Here is a 25,269-nt window from a genome sequence, read left to right as displayed (position 1 = left end):
TGTGATGAAAATAATCAGAAACACGTGCTCTCTGTGGAATTGGTACTGGAAGAAATATTAACTCAACAAAAGCGAAAAATATGTGTGTTTTCATGTAAAATTGTTCTGCTAATTGTTGAGTTTTAAAAGTTTGGAGAAACCGATACAATGTCGCCCAATGCATGTTATTGATATTTTGAAACAGGTGTTCATGTATATAGAGATATAAAACCTAGCTGTTTATCTAAGACCGGAAGTTGTCCAGCCGGGACTATCAAATTACAAGTTGCAATTAACCGACTGATGGAAGCATAGATGAAAACCAGATGTAAGAAGCTAAGAGCTGGTAAGGAATGACCTCATGAACCTAAGCGGGAGTCACTTGGTTCATGCACAGCAGGGAGTTTATAGCTTTGTCTTATCAGATCGTCTGCCAGTAGATAGGTTGTAACATGGATGAACGTCGATGTTATTCTGAACATGGAATGTAGGCGATATTCAGACGAAAATCTTCAGTGATTTTGGACATCCGACGTTTATTCCGGAACAACAACAGCCGTTAAACATGGAAGCAACATTTATCAGTTTAGTGATCTTAATGGTAATTGCAGATTCACGTGAAATTGAAATGCGATTGAGAAAAAGGTGAGTGTTGCAGACGAATTTTTTGCTTACATCAGAGATATGGTCCCTGCTTACACCTCGATATACCGAAATAGCAGGCTGTTTAGATGGATTTCAATTTGTATTTCATGCATTCAGTACGACTTGATAGAGTTTAGGATTATGATCAAACAAGAAATTAAATTTCAATATGTAAACCATTATTGCTGGGTGTGTGTGTTTTGTGTGATTTTATAGGGGGTGGGTGTCAGCAATTTGTACATAAATATATTAAAATATTATGCATATAAATTATGGGGAGGGGCAGGCGGGGGGGGGCATTGATTTTGTACATGACATGCAAGGGGGTCACTAGTCTGTCGTACAGACCCTGAAGCAAATATATCCAAGAAAGCCCATGCAATTCTAGAAGATGTGGCAAGTCTAGATTTCCTCAGCTGAAAATGAAGAAAGTCTCAGGGCTCTATTTCATTATATATTATATTTTTTTTACTATGAACTTTTTTCAGTAAAATATGTTCATTTCAGAGACTAGTTGTTAGTCTAGGGGGTCACTTACTTTGTACATAAATTTTAGGGGGGATCATTCATATTGTACATGCTTCTCCTTCAAAATCATCATCACCCCCACCCCCGCCATAAATTATTTATGGTCCCTTATTGCTTATGTTGTTCGCATCATACTTATTTTGTATTGTTATATTTATTCAAAAGTGTCACAATATGTATCAATAAATAGTTTTAATGTATCATTTGTTGATGTTTTATCAATAACAAAATATCTCATCTCACCAGCCTGTCAACAACATGTCAACAACTATCCTGTCAACAGGGCTGCACGGACGGCCCCCGTTACTCAAGATGCACTTGCAGGAAAGGATTCTCACTGCAACAGGACAGGAAATCTTGCAAAGGTTGGAGTCTTGATCACTGAATATTCCAACTATGCCTTAACTGTAATTCTTCTTCCAGAAAATATACAAACAACAGATGAAAAAGGTATTTAATTAATTTAAGAAGGGAAAGGTGTACTTCATACAGTTTGACCCGTGAAGGTCCGGGTTTGAATTGATCTTCAGTAACCCATGCTTGTCGTAAAAGGCGACTAACGGGATCAAGTGGTCGGGTTCTCTGGCTTGGTTGACACATGTCACCGGTTCCAAATTGCCCAGATCGATGCTCATGCTGTTGATCACTGGATTGTCTGGTCCAGACTCGATTATTGACAGACCGCCGCCATATAGCTGGAATATTGCTGAGTGCGGTATAAAAGTAAACTCACTCACTCATTGGGAATTGGTTAAAACCTCATAATTGATGATTGCTTCATTACAACCGATCAATCATCGAAAATAATTGGTTAGCATTATTTGTGAAAGTTTCCTGTTTTTTTGTTGTTGTTTTTTGTTAATGAAAAAAAAACATAATGAAAAAACATGTAGTTCTTTGGGGTGTTTTTTGTGGCAAATTTCACATCTTGAAAGGATTACTACTTAACTAGTATATTAGGAACATAAAATTCCATGAGTCTTTAAGATAAATTTAATCATGACTTGGAACAAGCTTGTAGTGGTTAAGAAATGTAACTTACAAAACCAACCTTGTGAAAAATATTGTTAATGCAAAAAAGTGTTCCAGAAAATGTTTGTGTTCGATTATGAGAAAACGTGATCGATTGCTTGGTCGTTGAATCACTGCGACCAATCTTTGATTATTTCAATTAAGCGGACCACCGCTATCACTCACTCACTCACTTGATACAGTTCACTTCACAATCTAGGGGTGGTTGGTTAGCAACAACATGCTGAAGACCCCGGTTTGATTACCCACATGGGTACAATGTGTAAAGCCCAATTCTGGTGTCCCCCATCATGATATCGCTGGAATATTGCTAAAAGCAGCGTAAAACTAAACTCACTCACTCACTCACAAGCCATGCATCCTTCATTCCACAACTGTGTTTAATTATTAATATTTATTTTTTTTACGCCGCACTCAGCAATATTCCAGCTATATAGCGGCAGTCTGTAATTAATCAAGTCTGGACCAGACAATCCAGTGATCAACAGCATGAGCATCAGTCGACACAACTGGTTGTTCCCTTTTCAAATGATATTGAATATATTGAAAACGCGAGGTCTTATACAAATTCCCTCATTAATCTTGTTGCAAAAGTTCACCAAAACTGAAACACTTACCATAGGTCTGTTGAGTTTTGATAGAAAAGTGGTATAGTTTCCAATCTACCTGTAAAATGGAGAAAGAGAAAATAGAAGAAATGATATAAAGAAAATGAAGATAGCAGAAACAGAAAATGGCAAAAAGGATATTAAGAAAATGAAGAAACAGAAAATAGAAGAAATGATATTAAAAAAATAAAGAAACAGAAAATAGAGGAAATGATAAAAAATATTTAAAAACAATGCTTTGTTCCTTCAAATAAACTTCCTAGAAAAGATTCCAGTGCAAAACATTGTGAAGACCTTAAACTGCACAACTATAGACAAAAGGACTGGACAAATTGGACAAGACAAGATTGGCTATCACTGCCCTCGATGCCACAAAATCAGGAAACAAAAGTAATTGTATTTTCCCACCTTTCAAGATGATTTTAAAGAAAAATCATGTAAACAGGAAAAAACATGGACCCAAGTATACTTTAAATCTTGGAATATTATTATTGAGTGATTGTCACGATTACATTATAAATGTTTATAAATTTGTCAAAAGTGAATATATAATTATTTTTTCTTTCAATTACACACATTAACGGAGTTATAGTATAAAAACAACTTGAAAACATGTTATATACTTTGTTTATATGTAGAAAAGGAATCTGGTGGCTGTCTTTAATCAGGGCGGTGGGGTAGCCTAGTGGTTAAAGAGTTCGCTCATCACGCCGAAGACCCGGGTTCGATTCCCCACGTGGGTACAATGTGTGAAGCCCATTTCTGGTGTCCCCTGCCGTTATATTGCTGGAATATTTCTAAAAGCGACGTAAAATCTCAACTCAATCACTCACTGTAATTTAACGGAATATGTTTGATATTGTTTCAGACCTGGACGAGTGTCGTCTGTTCTCGTCCATCTGCCAACACAAGTGTGTCAACACGCCAGGAAGCTATATCTGTTCCTGCCACACAGGCTTCGTCCTGGCCATGAATGGCCGCAGTTGTACGCAACACAGCAGTGAGTATCTACCAGAATGACACATCCTCTTGTAAGGTTTTTGCTATCTAAACAAATGTAATCACCCTGCAACAATAAGTTACCCGCCATGATATTGCTGGAATATTGCTAAAATCAGTGTAAAACTCAACTCACTCACTCATTCCAGTACTACGTACTTGTCAACTGCTGTTCCCATTTTGAATCAAAAGTAGGCAATTTTAATTGCTTCCATTGGGGATCCTCTCCAAAATAACTTTCTCAGGACAAAACGAGTGTGAAGGTGTCTAAGCTAGACAGGATGTTTGTTGTTTTGACTGCCTTCATGGTGTTGAGGAAAGATCATCTGTTCAGAGAGTAGTAAGGTTGAAAGACCCCATAAAAAACTAGAACAAAGCTAGTTCCTTAACTGCAGCCTATGTGGCATAGGATAAATGTAGCAATACTTGCCTTCAGTAGTCTCTAAAGCGTACGTGAAATATTAGGTCACAGGCCCTCATGTCTTTGCAAGGATTACAGATTTTAAAAAATGGAAATGCTTCGCAGTAAAATACATCGTGACCAGGCTGGATACCTCAGTGTACCCTACCTGCCTGCTTTGCTAATCACTACGCCAATTATACAGCCAGGTGTGCAAGTTGCACGTGTGAAATTGAAATTTCACTACACATGTTTAGTGATCACCTGGTTGTTCTACCAGCAAGTGCCCCCACCCCAACACACACACACACATGCACCTGGCTGTTGTACCAGCAAGTCCACACACACACACACACACACGCACCTGGTTGTTCTACCAGCAAGTGCCCCTGCACACACACATGCACTACGACCTGGCTGTTATACACACACACACACACACACCACCCTTCCCTCAACCTCGGCTCTTAAAAAATAGTGTTAAGTAAAAAATAATGACCGTTTCTTAAACAACTTTTTCATTCGGGTGTCTGTCGATTTCATGTGACTGTGCAAAATTTGGTTTTGTTGCAATTATTAGATTTTGTGTTCGTGAGCAATTCATCAGTCTCAAATGAAATCAAACGCACTGTATTCTAGCTGCAGGTTAGATAAGTCTTATCTAACTATCGTGACCAAGTGCTTTAGATTCAACAGTATACTTTGACCAGCAAGAATTAAGCATTCTTCGGTGTTATCAAAGTATAGCCATTATCTGGTGGAAGTATATGATAAACATCCGTATGTGTGTACAAGACACTGTGTTATGACGTCTGCTGTCATAGACCTTGATAAGGATGTTGTACAGATGTGGTCAGGGATTAGTCTGACATCTGACGATGTTTTGTAAATAACACAACCCCTGGTGTACAGAGGATTACAGCGTTGATTGTGCAATCAGTTCTTTTCTGACACTTGGCTTAAACATATCTATCTACAGAAATCTGGATTATTTAAGATACACAACATGTTGTTATTCAACACCAGGTTTTGATGTGTTGCGTAATAAGATACTGGACAATTTCTTTGTGAGCCATGAAGTAGTCACGCAATCAATCATATATTGAACAGACAGTTGGAGCACCGTTGTGTTGAACTCTGATAACTCAATATCGAGTTGTCTCGATAGAACATGTCGGTCTCTATTTTCATCCTTCAAATTGTATCATTATTCAAGCCTCTTCAACTGGATAGCGAATGTCTCGTGGCGTTTCAGATTGTAAACTGGCAATGTCATTGTCCGAACACCGTAAATTACAAGAGCGTCATCTTCACTATCACTTTTAAAGAAACTCGCCATTCAGTATCCCTCTGAACAAGGGTTGCATCCAACTATACACTCACGGTGCGGTGTTGAGATCAAAGGGATGTGGTAGTGTTTAAACTAATCGGGCTACACCATTCCTGTTGAAGGTGTCATGAAGCGTTTGTTATTTAATTAAGATTAATTAAGAAGGAGGTTAATTAGGAAGTACTACTGGATGACTAGAATCTTTGTGAGCCATACTGATAGTCACGTCCAGTTATAGTTTGAATCAAAATACAGATACAGTACTGTTGTGTCGAGATAACTTCGATATCTCGGTTGTCTTTTCCTTCATAATTTATCATTATTCTCTTTAACTTTCGATCTGAATGTCTCCGATATTTGGGATGATATAATGTGTCCCAACAAGTATGAAACTTCGATATTCAGTATCCCTCTGAACTGAGTGAGTGAGTTATTATTTAACGTCACATTGGCAATATTTCAGCCATAAGAACATATGTGATAAATTTTCTGAACTGAGGTTGTTTTCTTCACTCACGGTGCAGCATGAATCTAAGGGATGTGTCCCATGAATAATCGAGACAGTTGACAGTGCTCAACTGTATATTAAAAGGATTTCTGTCACTGCAGTAAAACTACTATCACAGTCTTTCATCACAAATACTCAGAGAAGTGTTTGTTTTCTTTCACAAACACAATATGCCCTGGTCGGATGTCAAAGTTGGAAATCGATATTTTTCTTGGTCCCATGAATATATACAACTGTATATTACTTTTGTTTAAAAAATCACAGTCTTTCAAAAACTCATGGATGTCAAACTTCTAAGTTCTATACTCACGAGGTGAACATGTCATGTTCTATCCACGAGAGATGTAAGTAAGTTCTTACTCTTTCATCAGGTGAATTCCAAAACTTTGTGTTTTGTAAAGAAATTTTTATCCGTAAATATTCACCTGTTATATGTATCACTTCTAAATGCTGTTCAAAGAGATCAATACATTTGTTATTACAAAGTAAGGTTTGTTTTGTATGTCACTAGGGGCAGTGGGGTAGCCCAGTGGTTAAAGAGTTCACTCCTCATGCTGAAGACCCGGGTTCGAATCCCCACATGGGTACAATGTGTGAAGCCCATTTCTGGTGTCCCCCGCCGTGATATTGCTGGAATATTGCTAAAAGCGGCATCAAACTGTACTCACTCACTCAATTGTGGTTTTATAGTGTGCTAGCCCACTGAGATACCATGCAGTGAAGCATGAATACCCCACTCAGACACATTATACTGACTGGTTATTTTAGCGGATGGCCAGCGGTCATCGAACCCGACCTTCCGGCTTGGTTCTAACTCACTACACCACGGAGGGCTGTCCTTCATGGTTTGGATTTTTGTTTGGTTTATGATGAAGTCATGGATAGATTTCTGATACCAAGAATATATGCCTTGGTTGGTTGTTGGTATATGTGACAGTTGGATGCCTTAGAGCATCTTTAATCTTAGTGGAATCTGGGTGGTGGGTAAGCGAGAGGTTAAAACATTGGGTGCGTCACAAGGACTGACTGACTGACTGAGTTTGGTTTGGCGCCAGCTTTTAGCAATATTCCAGCAACATCAGGCGGGGACACCAGAAATGGGCTTCTTACACATTGTACCCATGTGGGGATTGAACCGGATCTTTGGTGTGACCAATAGCTTTAACCATTAGGCTACCCCCGTCGTCTACAAGGAAGACCGAGGTTTGATTCCACATGGATATTATGTGAATCCCATTTCTGGTGTTCCCTGACATAATATATATTGCTGGAATATTGCTAAAAGCGTACGTAAAAGCCATACTCACTCACTTAATGGAATCAGAGAAATACTTGAAGGCTCACATCTGTAGGGGCAAGTGTTAGATGTTGACTAACATGGGTGGATCTCTAGACAGGATTGAACTCAGATCTGTTTAATGTTGACTCAACATAAGTGGATCTCTAGACAGGATTGGACTCAGATCTGTTTAATGTTGACTAACATAGGTGGATCTCTAGACAGGATTGGACTCAGATCTGTTTAAATGTTGACTAACATAGGTGGATCTCTAGACAGGATTGGACTCAGATCTGTTTAATGTTGACTAACATGGGTGGATCTCTAGGACAGTATTGGACTCAGATCTGTTTAATGTTGACTATCATAAGTGGATCTCTAGACAGGATTGACTCAGATCTGTTTAATGTTGACTAACAAATTTGGATCTCTAAGACAGGATTGGACTCAGATCTGTTTAATGTTGACTAACATAGGTGGATCTCTAGACAGGATTGGACTCAGATCTGTTTAATGTTTGACTAACATGGGTGGATCTCTAGACAGATTGGACTCCAGATCTGTTTAATGTTGACTAACATAAGTGGATCTCTAGGACAGGATTGAACTCAGATCTGCTTAATGTTGACTAACATGGGTGGATCTCTAGACAGGAAATGAACTCAGATCTGTTTAATGTTGACTAACATAAGTGGATCTCTAGACAGGATTGGACTCAGATTTGTTTAATGTTGACTAACATAGGAGTGGATCTCTAGACAGTATTGGACTCAGATCTGTTTAATGTTGACTATCATAGAAGTGGATCTCTAGACAGGATTGGACTCAAGATCTGTTTTAATGTTGACTATCATAAGTGGATCTCTAGACAGGATTGACTCAGATCTGTTTAATGTTGACTAACATAGGTGGATCTCTAGACAGGATTGGACTCAGATCTGTTTAATGTTGACTAACATAAGTGGATCTCTAGACAGGATTGGACTCAGATCTGTTTTAATGTGACTAACATAGGTGATCTCTAGACAGGATTGGACTCAGATCTGCTTAATGTTGACTAACATAGGTGATCTCTAGACAGGATTGAACTCAGATCTGTTTAATGTTGACTAACATGGGTGGATCTCTAGACAGGATTGGACTCAGATCTGTTTTAATGTTGACTAACATAGGTGGATCTCTAGACAGGATTGGACTCAGATCTGTTTAATGTTGACTAACATAGCTGGATCTCTAGAGAACAGGATTGGACTCAGATCTGTTTAATGTTGACTAACATAGGTGGATCTCTAGACAGGATTGAACTCAGATCTGTTTAATGTTGACTAACATGGGTGGATCTCTAGACAGGATTGGACTCAGATCTGTTTAATGTTGACTAACATGGGTGGATCTCTAGACAGGATTGGACTCAGATCTGTTTAATGTTGACTAACATAAGTGGATCTCTAGACAGTATTGGACTCAGATCTGTTTAATGTTGACTAACATGGGTGGATCTCTAGACAGGATTGGACTCAGATCTGTTTAATGTTGACTAACATAGGTGGATCTCTAGACACAGGATTGGACTCAGATCTGTTTAATGTTGACTAACTGTTACTTTTTATTTTTTATGGATATACTAACTTCAGTTTCTCTTGAGATTAATTTTTGTAACTCTTTCCTTACCAATTTTTTTTTACCCTACTCCATAATCCTTTTTTTAAAATATTTTAACCCATGAACATCTGGGTTAGAATTGGTGTTCAGTAACCCATGCTTGTCGTGAGAGGTAACAAACGGGATTGGGCAGTCGGGCTCACTGACTTGGTTGACACATGCCATCGTATCCCAGTTGCATAGATCAATGCTCATGCTGTTGATCACTGGATTGTGTGTTCCAGGCTCGATTATATAGCAGGAATACTGCTGAGTGCCACGTTAAACAACAACCAATCAACCAATGTTAATATTTTATCATTATTACCGGATTCATTCTGTTTTTCAGAAAATAGTCCATGCAGTGGCAGGAGTTGTAGCGTGAGACATCTCAGTCATCACAGGAACCACAGGAAGTTTCATGTACGCGCCACCAGACCTATCTCAGGGTCAAGGACATTTTTGTGCAAAGGTCAAGGTTGTGACACATCGACCCCTATCAGACAAAGCGGTCGCCATGGATACAGCAATGCAGAATCATTGACACGAACGATCTCACCACCAATGTTCCTCCCCTGTGTTGGTAAAAAGTGTGAAAATAACAAACCGGTGCATCATGGAAGGAAAAAGACAGAGTTATCTCCTTGTAATAATATAAACTGTGGAGGAAAAGCTGCAACAAAAGGTCAAGGTCATGTTGTGTCATGCTTGCATCTGCCATGCGATGAAGATAATCCCAGTCAAGAGATGATCCCAAGTGAGGGGGGTTCAAGAGGGGCACTTATGGGGGTTAATTGTCATGGGCGTGGGTGCTGGGACGGTGATGATGGGAGAAAATCTTGGGGGGTGTTCCCCACAGAGACAGACTACTTGATTAACACTGATTACTTAAAGGATGTTTATCATAATGGACATGCTCTTGTATCAAATGGGCAGAAACCAAAACAAAATGTTAATTCTTATGGAAAAAATGCTGAAATTATTCCCAAAAATAAAAGGCATAAGAAAAGAGACTTAAAACACCATGAAGAAAATACAAGGTTAAAAAACAAGTCTCAGATTATGAGCAGAAAACAGTTTTTAAATGATTTCAACAAGAAAAGAAATCATGAACTTGTAAATCAGTCTGAACACAGACAGTCAAAATTATTTGTGAAACGTCATCATCAGATGAAACCAAGTGTGAAAGAGAACAAACATGTGTCGAAAACAAATGAGATTAAAGAAACCGTGTTTGAAGATATGCTGCAAGACGGGGAAATGCAACAAGATGGAGAATGGACATGTCGTGGGGATCTATGCAACCAGAAGAACCGGCTGGGTAACCTGCAGACAACCCAGCCGAGCAATTTAGTGGATTCCAAGAGGGTCAAGTGTCCAGTTGGTTACCAGAAGGGCCTGTTTGATGGTTCTGTTGTGTGTCGACCGTTACGCAAGAGCGCTCGTAAAGAACTGGAGGCGAAGAACTGTCCCCCTGGCTATAAGGCTGTGATGGGGGAGACTGGGGCTGAGTGTGCGTTTGACGAAGATAGTTTGATATGTGGTCCAGGACAGGTGCTTGTTGAGACGAGGGAGGGGAGGAGGTGTGTCGCCATAACAACACCTACTCCACCATCCTGTCGCACAGGACAGATGCTGATAAAAGTGAAGGGGAAATTTGTATGCCAGGATGTTCCAACCACATCAACTACCACTACTACTACAACACCAACACCACCTTCCTGTCTGAAAGGACAGATGCTTCTAAAGATGCAGGGGAAATTTGTATGCCAGGATGTTCCCACATCATCTACAACAACTACTACTACAACCACGACAACAACTCCTTTGACTTGTAGAAATGATGAAGACCTCGTCAGAACTGTTTCCGGTGCCATCTGTGTCCTGAGGACAACTCCAAAGCCCACAACGACATTCCCACCATGTCCTGTTGGCTTACAGCGAGTTCAGACATCTATAGGTATAATGTGCCAGTATGTAGGTCCGACCTTCACCTTGACAACAAAACCTCCGCTGGTCTGCAGACCCCCACAGATCATCATCAACACGCCAAGAGGTCAAGCATGTGGGTTTCCACCTAAGAAAGATGCCACAAAAGTAAAGTGTCCTTATGGACAAAGACTGGTAGAAGGGCCAAAGGGTCTGAGATGTAAGAAAATAAACCGAGCATCTCTGACTGGTCTTCCCTGTGCATCTGGGTTAGAGTTAGTGAGGACGAACAAAGGGCTGGAGTGCAAGTACCGTCGGACAACGCGGAAGACGTCTGAAGTCACCCTGTCTGGGAAGGTCGGTGGCTCATGCACTGAAGGTCAGATAAGGTCAGCGACACCTCGTGGATTTGTATGTCAAGATTTAAAAGTGTCTGAGATCGACCTGCTTCCTGATTGTTCTCGTAATTTGATTGCTGTTCGAATGCATCATGGGTTTGAGTGCGTGAAAAAATCGCAAGTGACCTTGACCTGCCACAGTGGGCAAAGGATGGTGAGGATTGGGAGCGGGTTCTTCTGCGAGAAGGTGTTGATCAACTCCAGACTGAAGTGTCCCGCTGGGCAGATTCTCTTTGCTGTCGATTCAAGATCAGAATGTAGACCACTAGACAAGAACACAAATCTCTGTGATGAAGACTCCCGACCCGTAGAAACTGACGAAGGGGTCATTTGCAAGTCCTTCACCCTTGACCTGGACTGTCCCGTGGGGTACCATCTATCCTCCTCACCCCCAAAATGCCACCCCCTTGCAGCAGAGTATGACTGTGACACAGAACCATGCCCCCCTCGTGGAGGTCCACTTCCGCCATGTGAACAGGGCTATGGACTCGTTAACACGACATTCGGATTAGTGTGTCAGCTTGAGGAGTTTATAGAGATCATCTGCGATGATTTTAAATGTCGCACAGAGATTGTGGAAAACTGTAAGATTGACCTGGTGGATCGCCACAAGAGGCGAAGCTGTAAGGATCTTCTGCGTGGGTTCCTCAGAGGATGTAACCCACAGTGTGCCAACGGGGGAACGTGTCAGAATGGAACGTGTGTCTGCCCCACGGGGATTATGGGAAGTACCTGCCAGGAAGGTAAGATGACTCAGTTACAGGACACATGATTACTGTGAAGCAGTATGGTAGCCTAGTGGGTGAAGTGTTTGCTTGTTGCCATAAAGGCCAGGGCCCCCGTTTCACAAAGCTCTCATAAGCCTAAAATCACATAACTTTCCTTGTAGCATTCGTACCTCCTATAAAGGACAGAGGGCTATGCGAAAGCTTTGTGAAACGGGGCCCTGGGTTCAATTCCTAAATTGCTACAGTGTGTGAGGCCCTTTTTCTGGTGTTCCCTGCAATGATCAGCCATGATAACTCCTGTGTTTTTGTGGAATATACTTGATAATGTTTCAGCACTGTGTTTTGCTTATCATGCCAAAGACCTGGGTTCAGTTCTCACAATGGGTACGATGTGAACATGATGAAGTCTATTTCCAGTATCCTCTGCCATACTAAATCCAATGATTTTGTGAAATGGATATTGTTGTTTCACCACCGTGTAGCTTTGTTACTGGTCTAGGAGTGATGAAGTTTGCTTCAGTCAGCAAGCTTTTACTTACACATTATCTTTCATATTGGGTCCTGATGGATTGGGTGTGATGTTCAGTATATATTTAATACTTGAGATCCAGTCTATTGGATATGTTTAATCAGATGAAAATGTCTGTTTTGAAAATAATTCTTCCAGAGCTACAGATAACGTTTTGGGTCATTGAGTTATGTACTCCCTTGTGTTCATCTCAATTGGGTATCCTAATTTTCCAAATAACCAAATAAATTGTACTCACCTCAATCAAACTCATTTGGGTATTGTGCCAATTTCCATTAATTTTAAAAATATAATATAGTTTAAATGTTAGTGTTTGTGATTTACCTTTGATCTGTTATATGAGAAACGATAAGAAAGACTGCAGGTTGTCAGTTCATGTCCTAATATAGAACCTCTCAATATACGTCAGTTATTTTATCTATCCACCAGTACGCAAGCTACGATTGGACAGTTTTGTGTATACGCATGTAAGATCACATTTATTGAGTATTTACAAAACTTCAAGCGTACTTGTACGCAATAGACTTAATAGGAATTGGGTTTTCACATAAATGTTTGCGTAATTTACGCAGATACGCAGCTTATCTGTACCTCTGTTCTTCGTAAAATGATGTTTAGGGTAATGTCTGGTTGGTATTTTTTTGCCATAAATAAGGATGGCTCATAAGGATGGCTGTAATTGTTGAGTCACTACCATTGATGATAACAGTAAGCGAGGGATATAGTTTCTGGCTGTTTGTAAGAGATATTCCTGCAATGTCAAGGCAGGGGACATTAGAAATGGGCTTCAATGTATGACATGCACATATTGTATGATGATGGATGATGATGAATGTATGACTATGTAGGAATGTATGACATGCAAACACTGGATGTTGACCCCATAAATGATGATTGCAAATGATGATGATGATTGATGATGATGATGATTGATGATGATGGATGATGATGAATGTATGACATGTAGGAATGTATGACATGCAAACACTGGGCTGCCCCATAAATAATGATTGATGATGATGATGATGATGGATGATGGATGATGATGAATGTATGACATGTAGGAATGTATGACATGCAAACACTGGGCTGCCCCATAAATGATTGATGATGATGATGATGATGATGGATGATGATGAATGATGATGATGATGATGATGGATGATGATGAATGTATGACATGTAGGAATGTATGACATGCAAACACTGATGATGATTGATGATGATGATGATGATGGATGATGATGAATGTATGATGTATGTATGACATGCAAACACTGGCTGATGATGATGATGATGATGATGATGATGATGATGATGATGACATGATGATGATGATAAATGATGATTGATGATGATGATGAATGTATGACATGCAAACACTGTATGATGATGATGATGATGATGATGTATGATGGATGATGATGATGGATAAATGATGATGACATGATGATGATGATGATGATGATTGATGATGATGGATGATGATGATGATGATGATGATGATGGATGGATGATGATGTGTATGACATGAACACTGGGCTGCCCCATAAATGATGATGATGATGATGATGATGATGATGATGATGATGATGATGATGATGATGATGATGTATGACATGTATTGATGATGGATGATGATGATGATATGATGATGGTTGATGATGATGAATGTATATAACATTGATGATGATAAATAATGATTGATGATGATGATGATGGATGATGATGCCCATGATGATGATGATGATTGATGATGATGATGATGATGATGATGACTGACCAAATGCCCCATTGATGATGATGATGATGATGATGATGATGATGATGATGATGATGATGATGATGATGATGATGATGATGATGATGATGATGATGAATGTATGACATGCCAACACTGGCATAAATGATGATGATGATGATGATGATGATGATGATGATGATGATGATTGATGGATGATGATGATGATGATGATGATGATGATGATGATGATGATGTATGATGATGATTGATGATGAATGATTGATGATGATGATGATGATGGATGATGATGATGATGATGATGATGGTTGATGATGATGATGGTTGATGATGATGGATGATTGATGATGATGGATGATGATGACGATTTTAGTTCTATGTCGCAATATCACGGCAGGGGACACAAGAAATTGGCTCCACACATTATACCCATGTGGGGAATCGAACCCAGTTTGGCATGTCTAGCAAATGCTTTACCACTAGGCTACCCCATAGGCCATGATGATGATGATGATGATGATGATGATTGTTTGGGTATGGTTAAAATGATTTGGACTTTGACTGATGTTGATAAGTTTGATGCTTACTGACATTGTCGGTGTTGAAATAGATGATTAAGATGATGATGTGGTGATGGTGATGATGATGTTAATTATCAAGTTTGGGCCAGAAAGTCCAGTGATTAACATCATGAGCATTGATTTACCCAAATGTGATACAATGACATGTATCAACCACATTAGCAGGCTGACCCATTACTAATGATGATGATGATGATGATGATGAAGATGATGATGGTGATGATGAAATATTGTGATGTTAAGATTATGCTGGTGTTGACAGATATTGACGAATGCCAAGAGCTGCCACCTGGTTTCTGTCAATATCGTTGCAAGAACACCTTCGGTCATTTTGAGTGTGAATGTCCTCCTGGCACAACACTGAACAACGACAAGAGAACCTGTACAGGTGAGTTAATTGAGCTACCATCCTCAGCAGTGCAGGGTAGGTTTACACAATTGGTTTAACAGTCCTGGCACAACACTGAACAATGACAAGAGAACCTGTACAGGTGAGTTAATTGAGCTACCATCCTCAGCAGTGCAGGGTAGGTTTACACAATTGGTGAGTTAATTGAGCTACCATCCTCAGCAGTGCAGGGTAGGTTTACACAATTGGTTTAACAGTCCTGGCACAACACTGAACAATGACAAGAGAACCTGTACAGGTGAGTTAATTGAGCTACCATCCTCAGCAGGCAGGTTTACACAATTGGTTTAACAGTCCTGGCACAACACTGAACAATGACAAGAGAACCTGTACAGGTGAGTTAATTGAGCTACCATCCTCAGCAGTGCAGGGTAGGTTTACACAATTGGTTTAACAGTCCTGGCACAACACTGAACAATGACAAGAGAACCTGAACAGGTGAGTTAATTGAGCTACCATCCTCAGCAGTGCAGGGTAGGTTTACACAATTGGTTTAACAGTCCTGGCACAACACTGAACAATGACAAGAGAACTTGTACAGGTGAGTTAATTGAGCTACCATCCTCAGCAGTGCAGGGTAGGTTTACACAATTGGTTTAACAGTCCTGGCACAACACTGAACAATGACAAGAGAACCTGTACAGGTGAGTTAATTGAGCTACCATCCTCAGCAGTGCAGGGTAGGTTTACACAATTGGTTTAACAGTCCTGCACACAACACTGAACAATGACAAGAGAACCTGAACAGGTGAGTTAATTGAGCTACCATCCTCAGCAGTGCAGGGTAGGTTTTGAGCTACCATCCTCAGCAGTGCAGGGTATGTTCGCACAATTGGTTTAACAGTCCTGGCACAACACTGAACAACGACAAGAGAACCTGAACAGGTGAGTTAACAGAGCTACCTTCCTCAGAGGGTAGGCTCTTATTCTCATATTCTTAGTGTTGTCCATTCACAGTCCGGGCCTCCAAGCTGTAACCAGTAGCTAGGAGATGAGTCACCGCCTATCACACGGTCTCTGTCATAGTTTAGATTTCTGAATCATGTAAATGTTTTGAGTAAATTTTTAGGACTTTATTACCTTGACCTTCCCTTATTTCATTACAAGAGAAACATGCAGAGTGTAGGTTCTTTATTACCATTACACTGTTGATTACAGGGGCGGATACAGCTTTTTGAGAAAGGGGGGTGCACACTATTGAGAAAAGGTGGGGTGCACACTTCATTTTCACAAACTTTCAATGGTCATTTAACAATCTTTCAGCACAAAAGAGGGGGTACGCACCCTTGCAACCCCCCTCTGGATCCGCCTATGGATTATAATTTCATTATTGTCAAAGTAGTGTCACAATAGAGTTGTCTCCCTTGTTTTGATCTCTTTTCAGGTTAGGTATTGTTGGTGTGTTTGTTATTAAAAACATGCTGTGAGTAGCCCAATGATATTTGTCTGCAAATCTCATTATCGCGGATAGAAATCACCCCCTTATCTCCAGCCCTCAGAACTATCCAACAGAATTACCCTCGCATATTGGTGTAATTTGACTTAGTTTTCTAAGCATCTTGTCACTATAGTTTCACACATCCATAATCAATATGAATTGTTTTGACAAGATATTACCCCTAACTTGTTTTAGTGTTGAGATGTGTGCCCGACTGCTTGAACGGCGGCAGATGCAGCGACAACGGCGTGTGCGTGTGTCCATCAGGTTTTACAGGGGATTTATGTGAGAGTGGTAAGTTTTATACAAGGTAATCTTGGTGACTCTCTTAATTCATGGACCCGGTGACCACCCGAGCCAAAGATTTCAGTTTTGTACTTCGATCTTTTCATCTGCCTGTTAAGTCTGTTTTCTAATTTCAGTAATTTCTAATTTTGTTTTGTTTTCTTTTCATTTAGTAAAAACATTCGGCTAGATAAATGCGTTATCACATTGTGTCGAAGGAAATACGGGGTTTTATCAGTCCCGAGTCAGGTTGTATTCCCTCGGGGAATACAACCTTACGTGGGACTGATAAAACCCCGTATTTCCCTCGACACGATGTGATAACTTATAATGTCAGTGCTTCTTTCAAAAACATATTTCATTCACTTTTTCTTTTTTTCACACAACTGTCAGCCTTTTTATTTTCCAGATTGTTTAGATTTGAAGAACCAACCCAACTGACACAAACAATCAGTAAACAAGTTATGGAATAAATGATTTCATGGCCTATGTGTTTCATTATTAGGGCAGGCTATCGATATAGATCATACAGATCAATCATCATTAAATGAATATCGATTAGATATCGGAAAGTAACATGAGCAAACATGATTAAAAATTCTGAAAGAAATCAACATATCTCACATCAGTGGTGAGTGGTGACATATGTAGGCTTGGATTACCAGCAAAACACCGTCCTGAACATTCTTAAGAACCCGGTTAGCATTCAGACGTTGGCCCAACATTGGCAATGGTTTTGCCAACATTGCCAATGTTGGGCCAACGTTCGAATGCTATCTGGGAAGCAGCCCAATAAAGACCTAACTTGGTGTATTTTCTGAATAAATTAAAAAAAATAAAAATTACTTCATCACAATAGTTGATGTATATAGGTTATCACACGCGTGTGTTTTGGTATGGTTAATATCCTGCATTAGGAATAATCATTGTATTTAGCGAGCCTTGGCGAGCTAAATACATAGTGTTTATTCCTAATGCAGAATATTAACCATCCCAAAGAGTGTGATAACCTATTTATCATACAGTGTCATTTTTGCTTTATAATTTTAAAAAATGCGATTTCAAATGCCACAAATCATGAAACTAAACTTCGTGGAATGTCTATGACGTCACAAATATGTGCGGAGTAATACGTTACGTCACAAGCCTGGTGACATAATTTTCTCCTGATCACTCAGCTGACTGCGTTAGGTCATCTAGTTCCCAGTAAGCTTTTATGCTAGAGTATGTATTGTTGTCAACAAATCTGAGTTATATGTCTAAGAAACTTCAGAAACCTTCAATTAACCTTTTGAACAACAAACTACGCTTTAATGTTCGCGTGACATTGTGCACCTTCTCTCGCAAACACTGACAGTCAGTCGGGGAACTGATGTTGGTATCTTCGTAAGCCTATGAATTTCTATCTTCGCTTTGTAATCTACTACATCTATCATAACCAGGCATGAATTTTCTTGGATCAAAGCACTGACAGTACCATAACCACGGCCATCAGTCCGGACACGACCGCCGACCCTTGACGCCATGCTTGTTTACACTGTGAAAGTAGACCCTAAAATTTGCATATGACCTCTCTAATTTGCATCGATATCCGTATATGACCCCAACAGATACCGAAAATATCCGTTGGCTTTATCCTGCCGAGAACACTATCCATTGTATGATAAACAATATTATCGATTACACAATTTTCATATCAATAATCATTAATAATGATTCCCATCAACAATATTTCTGATGATCAATCTGTTCAGCTGTCCGTTTTAATTATGACCTTTTGTCCTAGATATAGATGAGTGTGCCAGTGGGCGAGGTCTCTGTGAGTTCTACTGTCGCAACACGTACGGAGGCTACGCATGTATCTGCCCCCCAGGCTCTCGACTCAGGACAGACAAGAGGTCCTGCATGAGTAAGTGTACCATCCTCTTAAGTCAAGGGTGTTTTAACATCTCTGTCCTAATGAACTACAGTGGAATCTGTCTATTACGGACTGGCCTGGGACCGACTCACTCGACCGGATTGTAAAGCGGTCTGGATTAGACAACGTTTGTCCGTTACCGTAGACACTACCACGATGAGTTACCGTATTAGTCCGTAATCCGTAATTCAGAGAGTCTGGATTATAAAGCAAGCTTTAATGATAAATTAAGAACAATTTTGCCATGACTCCAAGAGTAGTCCGGATTTTGGAGAAAACCAGATTACACAGAGTCTGGATTTGAAGGGCGGTGGGGTAGCCTAGTGGTTAAAGCGTCCGCTCGTCACGCCGAAGACCCGGGGTTCGATTCCCCACATGGGCACAATGTGTTAAGCCCATTTATGGTGTCCCCTGCCGTGATATTGCTGGAATATTGCTAAAAGCGGCGTAAAACTAAACTCAGTCAGTCAGTCAGTCAGTCTGGATTTGACAGATTCCACTGTACTTTGGCACATTTACTTGAACTTATTTAACATTGGCGATGTTTGATTAACAATGCGTTTAAGTGGATGAAGGCAATACCATCATTCATTTAATTGGTTCCATGTTATCAATGCTGGGCAGGATCGGACTCTGCTGTTTGTCAGTATTGATCAATAGTGTGTCTGAGATTGTACCTGACAGTGTGTATCAATCAAAGGATTGTCTTGTACATGATTATAACATGGCACTGTCATACCACTGAAAGATTGTTGAAAGGGGCATTCAACATACGGTATATTTGGGATTATACTCTGTCAGTAAAGTACAGACTCTGGTACTGTTTTGGGTTGAGTCCCATCTGGGATTAGAGGAAGGACAGACGAAGGACAGTAAAACAACTAGAATATCACAATTAGAATTAAAACTTGCGTGGAAAGTTAAAACTAATAGCACTATGTGGACAATACACTATAAAAACGGGCTATAGATTGCCAACAACTGAAGGTATCTGGGATTAGAACTCACACTATCAGAAAGTCAACAATCTAACCAATCCCAGGAGCGAATCAACAAAAAACCATCTAGTATCTTAACTTTAAGTGTAACCTCAAATACAAGACACGTTGCATTTCATGTATTCAATGCTGGCTGGGGCATCAAACAAAAGCAAAGAAACAAACACACATATTCAGAAAAAACAATAAATGTATTTCACATTAGTGCCTCCAGTCTGGGAGGAGGATGGGAATTTCTTTATAAACCTCCAGTGACGTCACTCTATTGTCTCGCCAGGTCCTCCTTTTACCGAGTGACCGCCACCGTGGTGTAGTGGTTAGAGCGTCCGCCCGGAGAGCGGAAGGTCGCGGGTTCTATCCCCGACCGTGTCATACCAAAAGACGTTAAAATATGGTACTTGTTGGTCTCTGCCTGGCGTTCGGGCATTAATGGGTACAACAAGGACTGGTCACCTCGGAGTCAGTATAATGTGTCTGAGTGGGGTATTCATGCTTCACTGCGGCGTGGTATCTCAGTGGGCTAGCACTATAAAACCAGTTTCAGTCTGAGCTAGTACAAGCAGCTGCACCTACACATACACATGCATGCACGTCGTCATATGAGTGAAATATTCTCAAGCACGACGTTAAACCCAATTTCACCTCCCCTCACCTCACCTTTTACCGAGTAAACCTCTTCAGGCAGTTTTGGGGGCATTCTCCAAGAAATCCCTGGGAATATCAATAGATTTGCCCGCAACCCAGGGATTTTCTGGGGAATAGCCCTTGACTTTTAATTAAGATTGATATAACTTTGTCTTGCAAATACTGAATACGATTGTAAAATATCACATTATTGGAAACTGCCAATATATTGTTTCGGCCTGCAAACCCTTGCTTACTAGCTTGGCGGTTTTATCCACTAGGCTATGAAGGATCACTGGTTTTGATCCTTCACATACAATCTTCTTCTTCCCTCAGATACCACCTGTCAACCTGAGTGTCGGAACGGAGGGTACTGCGAGAACCACCGGTGTGTGTGTCCCCCCCAGTTTCAGGGGGTCGTCTGTCAGCTTGGTAAGACTCGTCCCAGTTGATAAACTCAGAGCAGGGCAATGTAAATATCCCATCATGAATTTTCATAATAAAACACTATTACACCCTAAGTGAAGTCCATATCTACAAACATTCTTGTTACAGCAGGGGCGGTGGGGTAGCCTAACGGTTAAAGCGTTGGCTCGTCACGCCGAAGACCCAGGTTTGAATCCCCACATGGGTGCAATGTGTGAAGCCCATTTCGCCGTGATGTTGCTGGAATATTGCTAAAAGCGGCGTAAAACCAACCTCAGTAGGTCAGTCTTGTTACAGCTGATTATCAGCAAAGGAATGCTTGCCTCCCCTGTGAAGATTTGGGTTAGAATTGGTCTTCAGCAACCCATACTTGTTGTCAGAGGTGACTAATGATTGGGCGGTCAGGCTTGCTGACTTGTTTGACACGCCATTGTATCCCAATTGCATAGTTCGGTGCTCTGATGAAGTCAATCACTGGAATGTCTGGTCCAGAATGAAATCTGACTTGTTTGACACGCCATTGTATCCCAATTGCATAGTTCGGTGCTCTGATGAAGTCAGTCACTGGAATGTCTGGTCCAGAATGAAATCTGACCATAGGCATTTTTGTTCTGTGCTAACTGAACTGAAGAAAACACACAGGTCTGTCAAGGATAGTCTCTTGTTTGCCATTTTGCCAATCACATACTATCAGGCAGTAAATTGGCTTTCTGACAAGTCAGTATTTGCAATATTGTTTCCTGTGACAAGTTTAGAATTTCCTAGGAGTGAGTGAGTTTAGTTTTACACCGCACTCAGCAATATTCCAGCTATATGGCGGCGGTCTGTAAATAATCGAGTCTGGACCAGACAATCCAGTGATCGACAGCATGAGCATTGGTCTATGCAGTTGGGAACCGATGACATGTGTCAACCAAGTCAGCGAGCCTGACCACCCGATCCTGTTAGTCGCCTCTTACGACAAGCATGGGTTACTGAAGATCAGTATTCTAACCCGGACCTTCACGGGTCAGAATTTCCTAGGAGTAAAGAACCAAGTGTGTCACTGTATCACCAATATGAGATTGCTTGTATTCCTGTTACAATATTAAAACACATGCAAGTAATATCTCTACCATATAATGTCATATCATTAAATTACCCATTCTCTTCCCACAGAGGTTACTTGTCATATCTTCCAACGTAACCTCTGTTCTAATACGGCCATATTTCCCGGTTCTCGTAAAATCCCCTAGCGGCAAAAGATCGCAACACGAATTATCTCCCTTCTTTCTATCCTATCAGAACACGTGTTACATCGACTTAGATTCAACTTGACTAACACAAGCAAATGTGAGGCCACAAATATCCCCCCTCTGCCGGGGACTTGTGTTGATGTTACACACAAGACGTTTAATGGCTAGCTTGTCCGTTGTCAACGAGGGCGATGGAGATGCCACTGATCCGCCATAACATGACTGAGTTCTGTCTAGAAGAAACGTTTGCGCATCGCGCAGGGGAAGAGGTTTAGTTTTCTCGAAGTATACGGAAATTACCGAGGCCTTGCGAATGATCACTTTTGAAACAACGTCGCTGATTGCACAACTAAATCTGATTGCCTCCAATCACGAATCTTGAACGCTCACACCATGAAAGGGCCGTATTAGAACAGAGGTTACGTAGGAATACATGACAGGAGTAACCTCTGTGGGAAGAGAATGTAAATTACCTGGTAACCAATGAAAATTGATTTTGTAAGGTATAGTCCAATCGTAAGTACATCTGTTGAAATGGCTTGGGTGAAATGTAGAGTTTGATGTTCACTGTAGGACACTCTTGCCTCCAGAGGATGAGTGAGTGAGTAAGTTTAGTTTTACGCCGCACTCAGCAATATTCCTGCTATATGGTGGATGTCTGTAAATAATTGAGTCTGGACCAGACAATCCAGAGATCAACAGCATGAGCATCAATCTATGCAATCGGGATACAATGACATGTCAACCAAGTCAGCGAGCCTGACAACCCAATCCTGTTAGTCACCTCTTACAACAAGCATGTGTTGCTGAAGACCAATTCTGACATGGACAGGGGCGGATACAGCTTTTTGAGAAAGGGGGGGTGCACACTATTGAGAAAGGTGGGGTGCACACTATTGAGAAAGGAGGGGTGCACACTATTGAGAAAAGGGAGGGTGCACACTTCATTTTCACCCGAGTTTCAATGGTCATTTAATAAACTATCAGGACAAAAGGGGGGTGCGCACCCCCGCACCCCCCCTCTGGATCCGCCTATGATGGATCTTTATGGGTAATAGAGCTTGAAATGGCTTGGGTGAAATGTAGACTGTTTGCTATAAGACAGTCTTGCCTTCGGAAGATAGTACAATTGATGGTGTTTGCTGTTTTGGTAATCGAACAATCAGATATAATCAATACTGATCAGTGAGTGAGTGAGTTAGTTAGTTTTACGCCACTTTTAGCAGTATTCCAGCAGTATCACGGCAGGGGGACACCAGAAATGGACTTCACACCTTGTACCCATGTAGACAATCAAACCCAGGTCTTCAGTGTGACGAGGGGATTCTCTAACCATTAGGCTAATCCATGGCCCCCAATACTGATCAGGCTTAGTGTTTAAGTAATGTCGTACCCAATCAATCAAGCCGAATGGCATGTATATCTTTTCTAATTTTGGATTGTAAAAAATGTATATTCAGTATTCACATTCAGGGAAAAATACAAATGCTATCCATGATCTATACCTGTTCAACATCAAACAATTATGATGACAGGAGGGTGGTGGGGTAGCCCAGTGGTTAAAGCATTTGCTCGTCACGCTGTAGACCAAGGTTCGATTCCCCACATGGGTACGTGCGAGGCCCATTTCTGGTGCCCCGCCATGATGTTGCTGGAATATTGCTAAAAGTGGCATAAAAGTAAACTCACTCACTGTCTCACAGTCACAGTCGGCAGCAGTGTTCTCACTCATTTTCTTGTACTTTCAGATGTGAACGAGTGCTCTGGTCAGAATCGATGTAGTCACACATGTCAAAACAAATATGGAGGCTATCGTTGTTCCTGTCCGCCAGGGCAGACTCTGGCTCAGGACAGACATACATGTGAACGTCGCTCCAGGACACAGAGGTCTCGCAATCAAATCGGAAAATGATTCTGAAACACAAGACTCGATAAATGTTAATAAATGTTCAATTTCTCGCCATTGTATTGAGTTTTCTGTCTTGCTCTATACTCCTCAAAAGAAATTAAACAACATGATTCTTTCATATTACGATAAACATGTCTACAACGAACATGCACTCAATGAAATGACGGATATAACGAACTATTCTTTGGTCCCTGTTGCATGCTTTATATGTTTATAGTGAGTGAGTGAGTTTAATTGTCCCCCGCCAGAACAGGGGACTATGTATTCAGCGGCGTCTGTCCGTTACGTCCCGATTCTTGTTAACGCGATATCTCATGAACTGTTGTACCCTATGTCTTCAAATTTGGTGACAGCCTACATTGGGGGATTACGCAGACACCAGTTTATTTGGGTGACCTTGACCTTATTTTCAAGGTCACCACGAGATTTTGAACACTTCAATTCGGTGACAGCCTACATTGGGGGATTACACAGACACCAGTTTATTTGGGTGACCTTGACCTTATCTACAAGGTCACCACCATACTTTGCACACTTTTAACACTAGTTAACTCCTTATCTCATGAACTGTTGTACTCAATGTCTTCAAATTCGGTGACAGCTTACATTGAGGAATTATGCAGACACCAGTTTATTTGGGTGACCTTGACCTTATCTTCAAGATCACCACGACACTTTGACCGCTTTTCAAACTTATTTAAACGCGATATCTCATAAAACATTGAACCCAATGTTTTCAATTATGTTGACAGCCTACATTGGGTGATTATGCAGACACCAGTCATTTCAGGCATCTTGTATGTGACCAAAAATTAAAAAGTAGTAAATGTAGATATTACATTCTTTAGCAGCGGGGGACATTGTCCTATCAGTGGCAAACACACTTGTTTTATGCCGTTTTTAGCAACATTCCAGTAATATCACGGGGGCGAACACCAGAAATGGACTTCACACACTGTACCTATGTGGGGAATCGGACCGGGACTTGGCTTTGACAGCTAGGCTACACCACTGCCATTATATGTTTATAATCAGGTTTTGTACAGATTATCAGTCATCAGGCCTTTTTAGGGTCTTTTCAAGGCACTATCATGGAATAATTATTCATACAAAATTGATTATTAATTAGTACCAATACAAGCAATATATTA

General features: G+C 40.7%; 1 protein-coding gene across 1 annotated transcript; it reads left to right on the top strand.

The window, feature by feature from the left end:
• Window positions 1-144: 144 nt before the first annotated feature.
• LOC124263569 (fibrillin-1-like) lies at window positions 145-24,168 on the top strand. Its single transcript, XM_046698230.1, has 9 exons — window positions 145-624; window positions 1,399-1,517; window positions 3,661-3,792; window positions 9,299-12,019; window positions 15,139-15,264; window positions 16,919-17,017; window positions 18,795-18,917; window positions 20,885-20,980; window positions 23,958-24,168. The coding sequence occupies exons 1-9, from the start codon at window positions 545-547 to the stop codon at window positions 24,119-24,121; spliced, it is 3,660 nt and encodes a 1,219-aa protein (XP_046554186.1). The 5' UTR covers window positions 145-544; the 3' UTR covers window positions 24,122-24,168.
• Window positions 24,169-25,269: the final 1,101 nt, after the last annotated feature.

Source organism: Haliotis rubra, unplaced genomic scaffold, assembly GCF_003918875.1.
Source record: "Haliotis rubra isolate DU_JTF1 unplaced genomic scaffold, ASM391887v1 Scf89, whole genome shotgun sequence".
NCBI lineage: Eukaryota > Metazoa > Mollusca > Gastropoda > Lepetellida > Haliotidae > Haliotis > Haliotis rubra.
Note: the sequence above shows the minus strand (reverse complement) of the source record. Positions and strands in the feature narration are given on the sequence as shown.

Coding starts and splice junctions, on each gene's coding strand:
- LOC124263569 (XM_046698230.1), top strand. CDS start 545: ATGGAAGCAACATTTATCAGTTTAGTGATCTTAATGGTAATTGCAGAT. Junction 12,020..15,138: donor GGGAAGTACCTGCCAGGAAG/GTAAGATGACTC, acceptor TGGTGTTGACAG/ATATTGACGAATGCCAAGAG. Junction 15,265..16,918: donor CGACAAGAGAACCTGTACAG/GTGAGTTAATTG, acceptor AACTTGTTTTAG/TGTTGAGATGTGTGCCCGAC.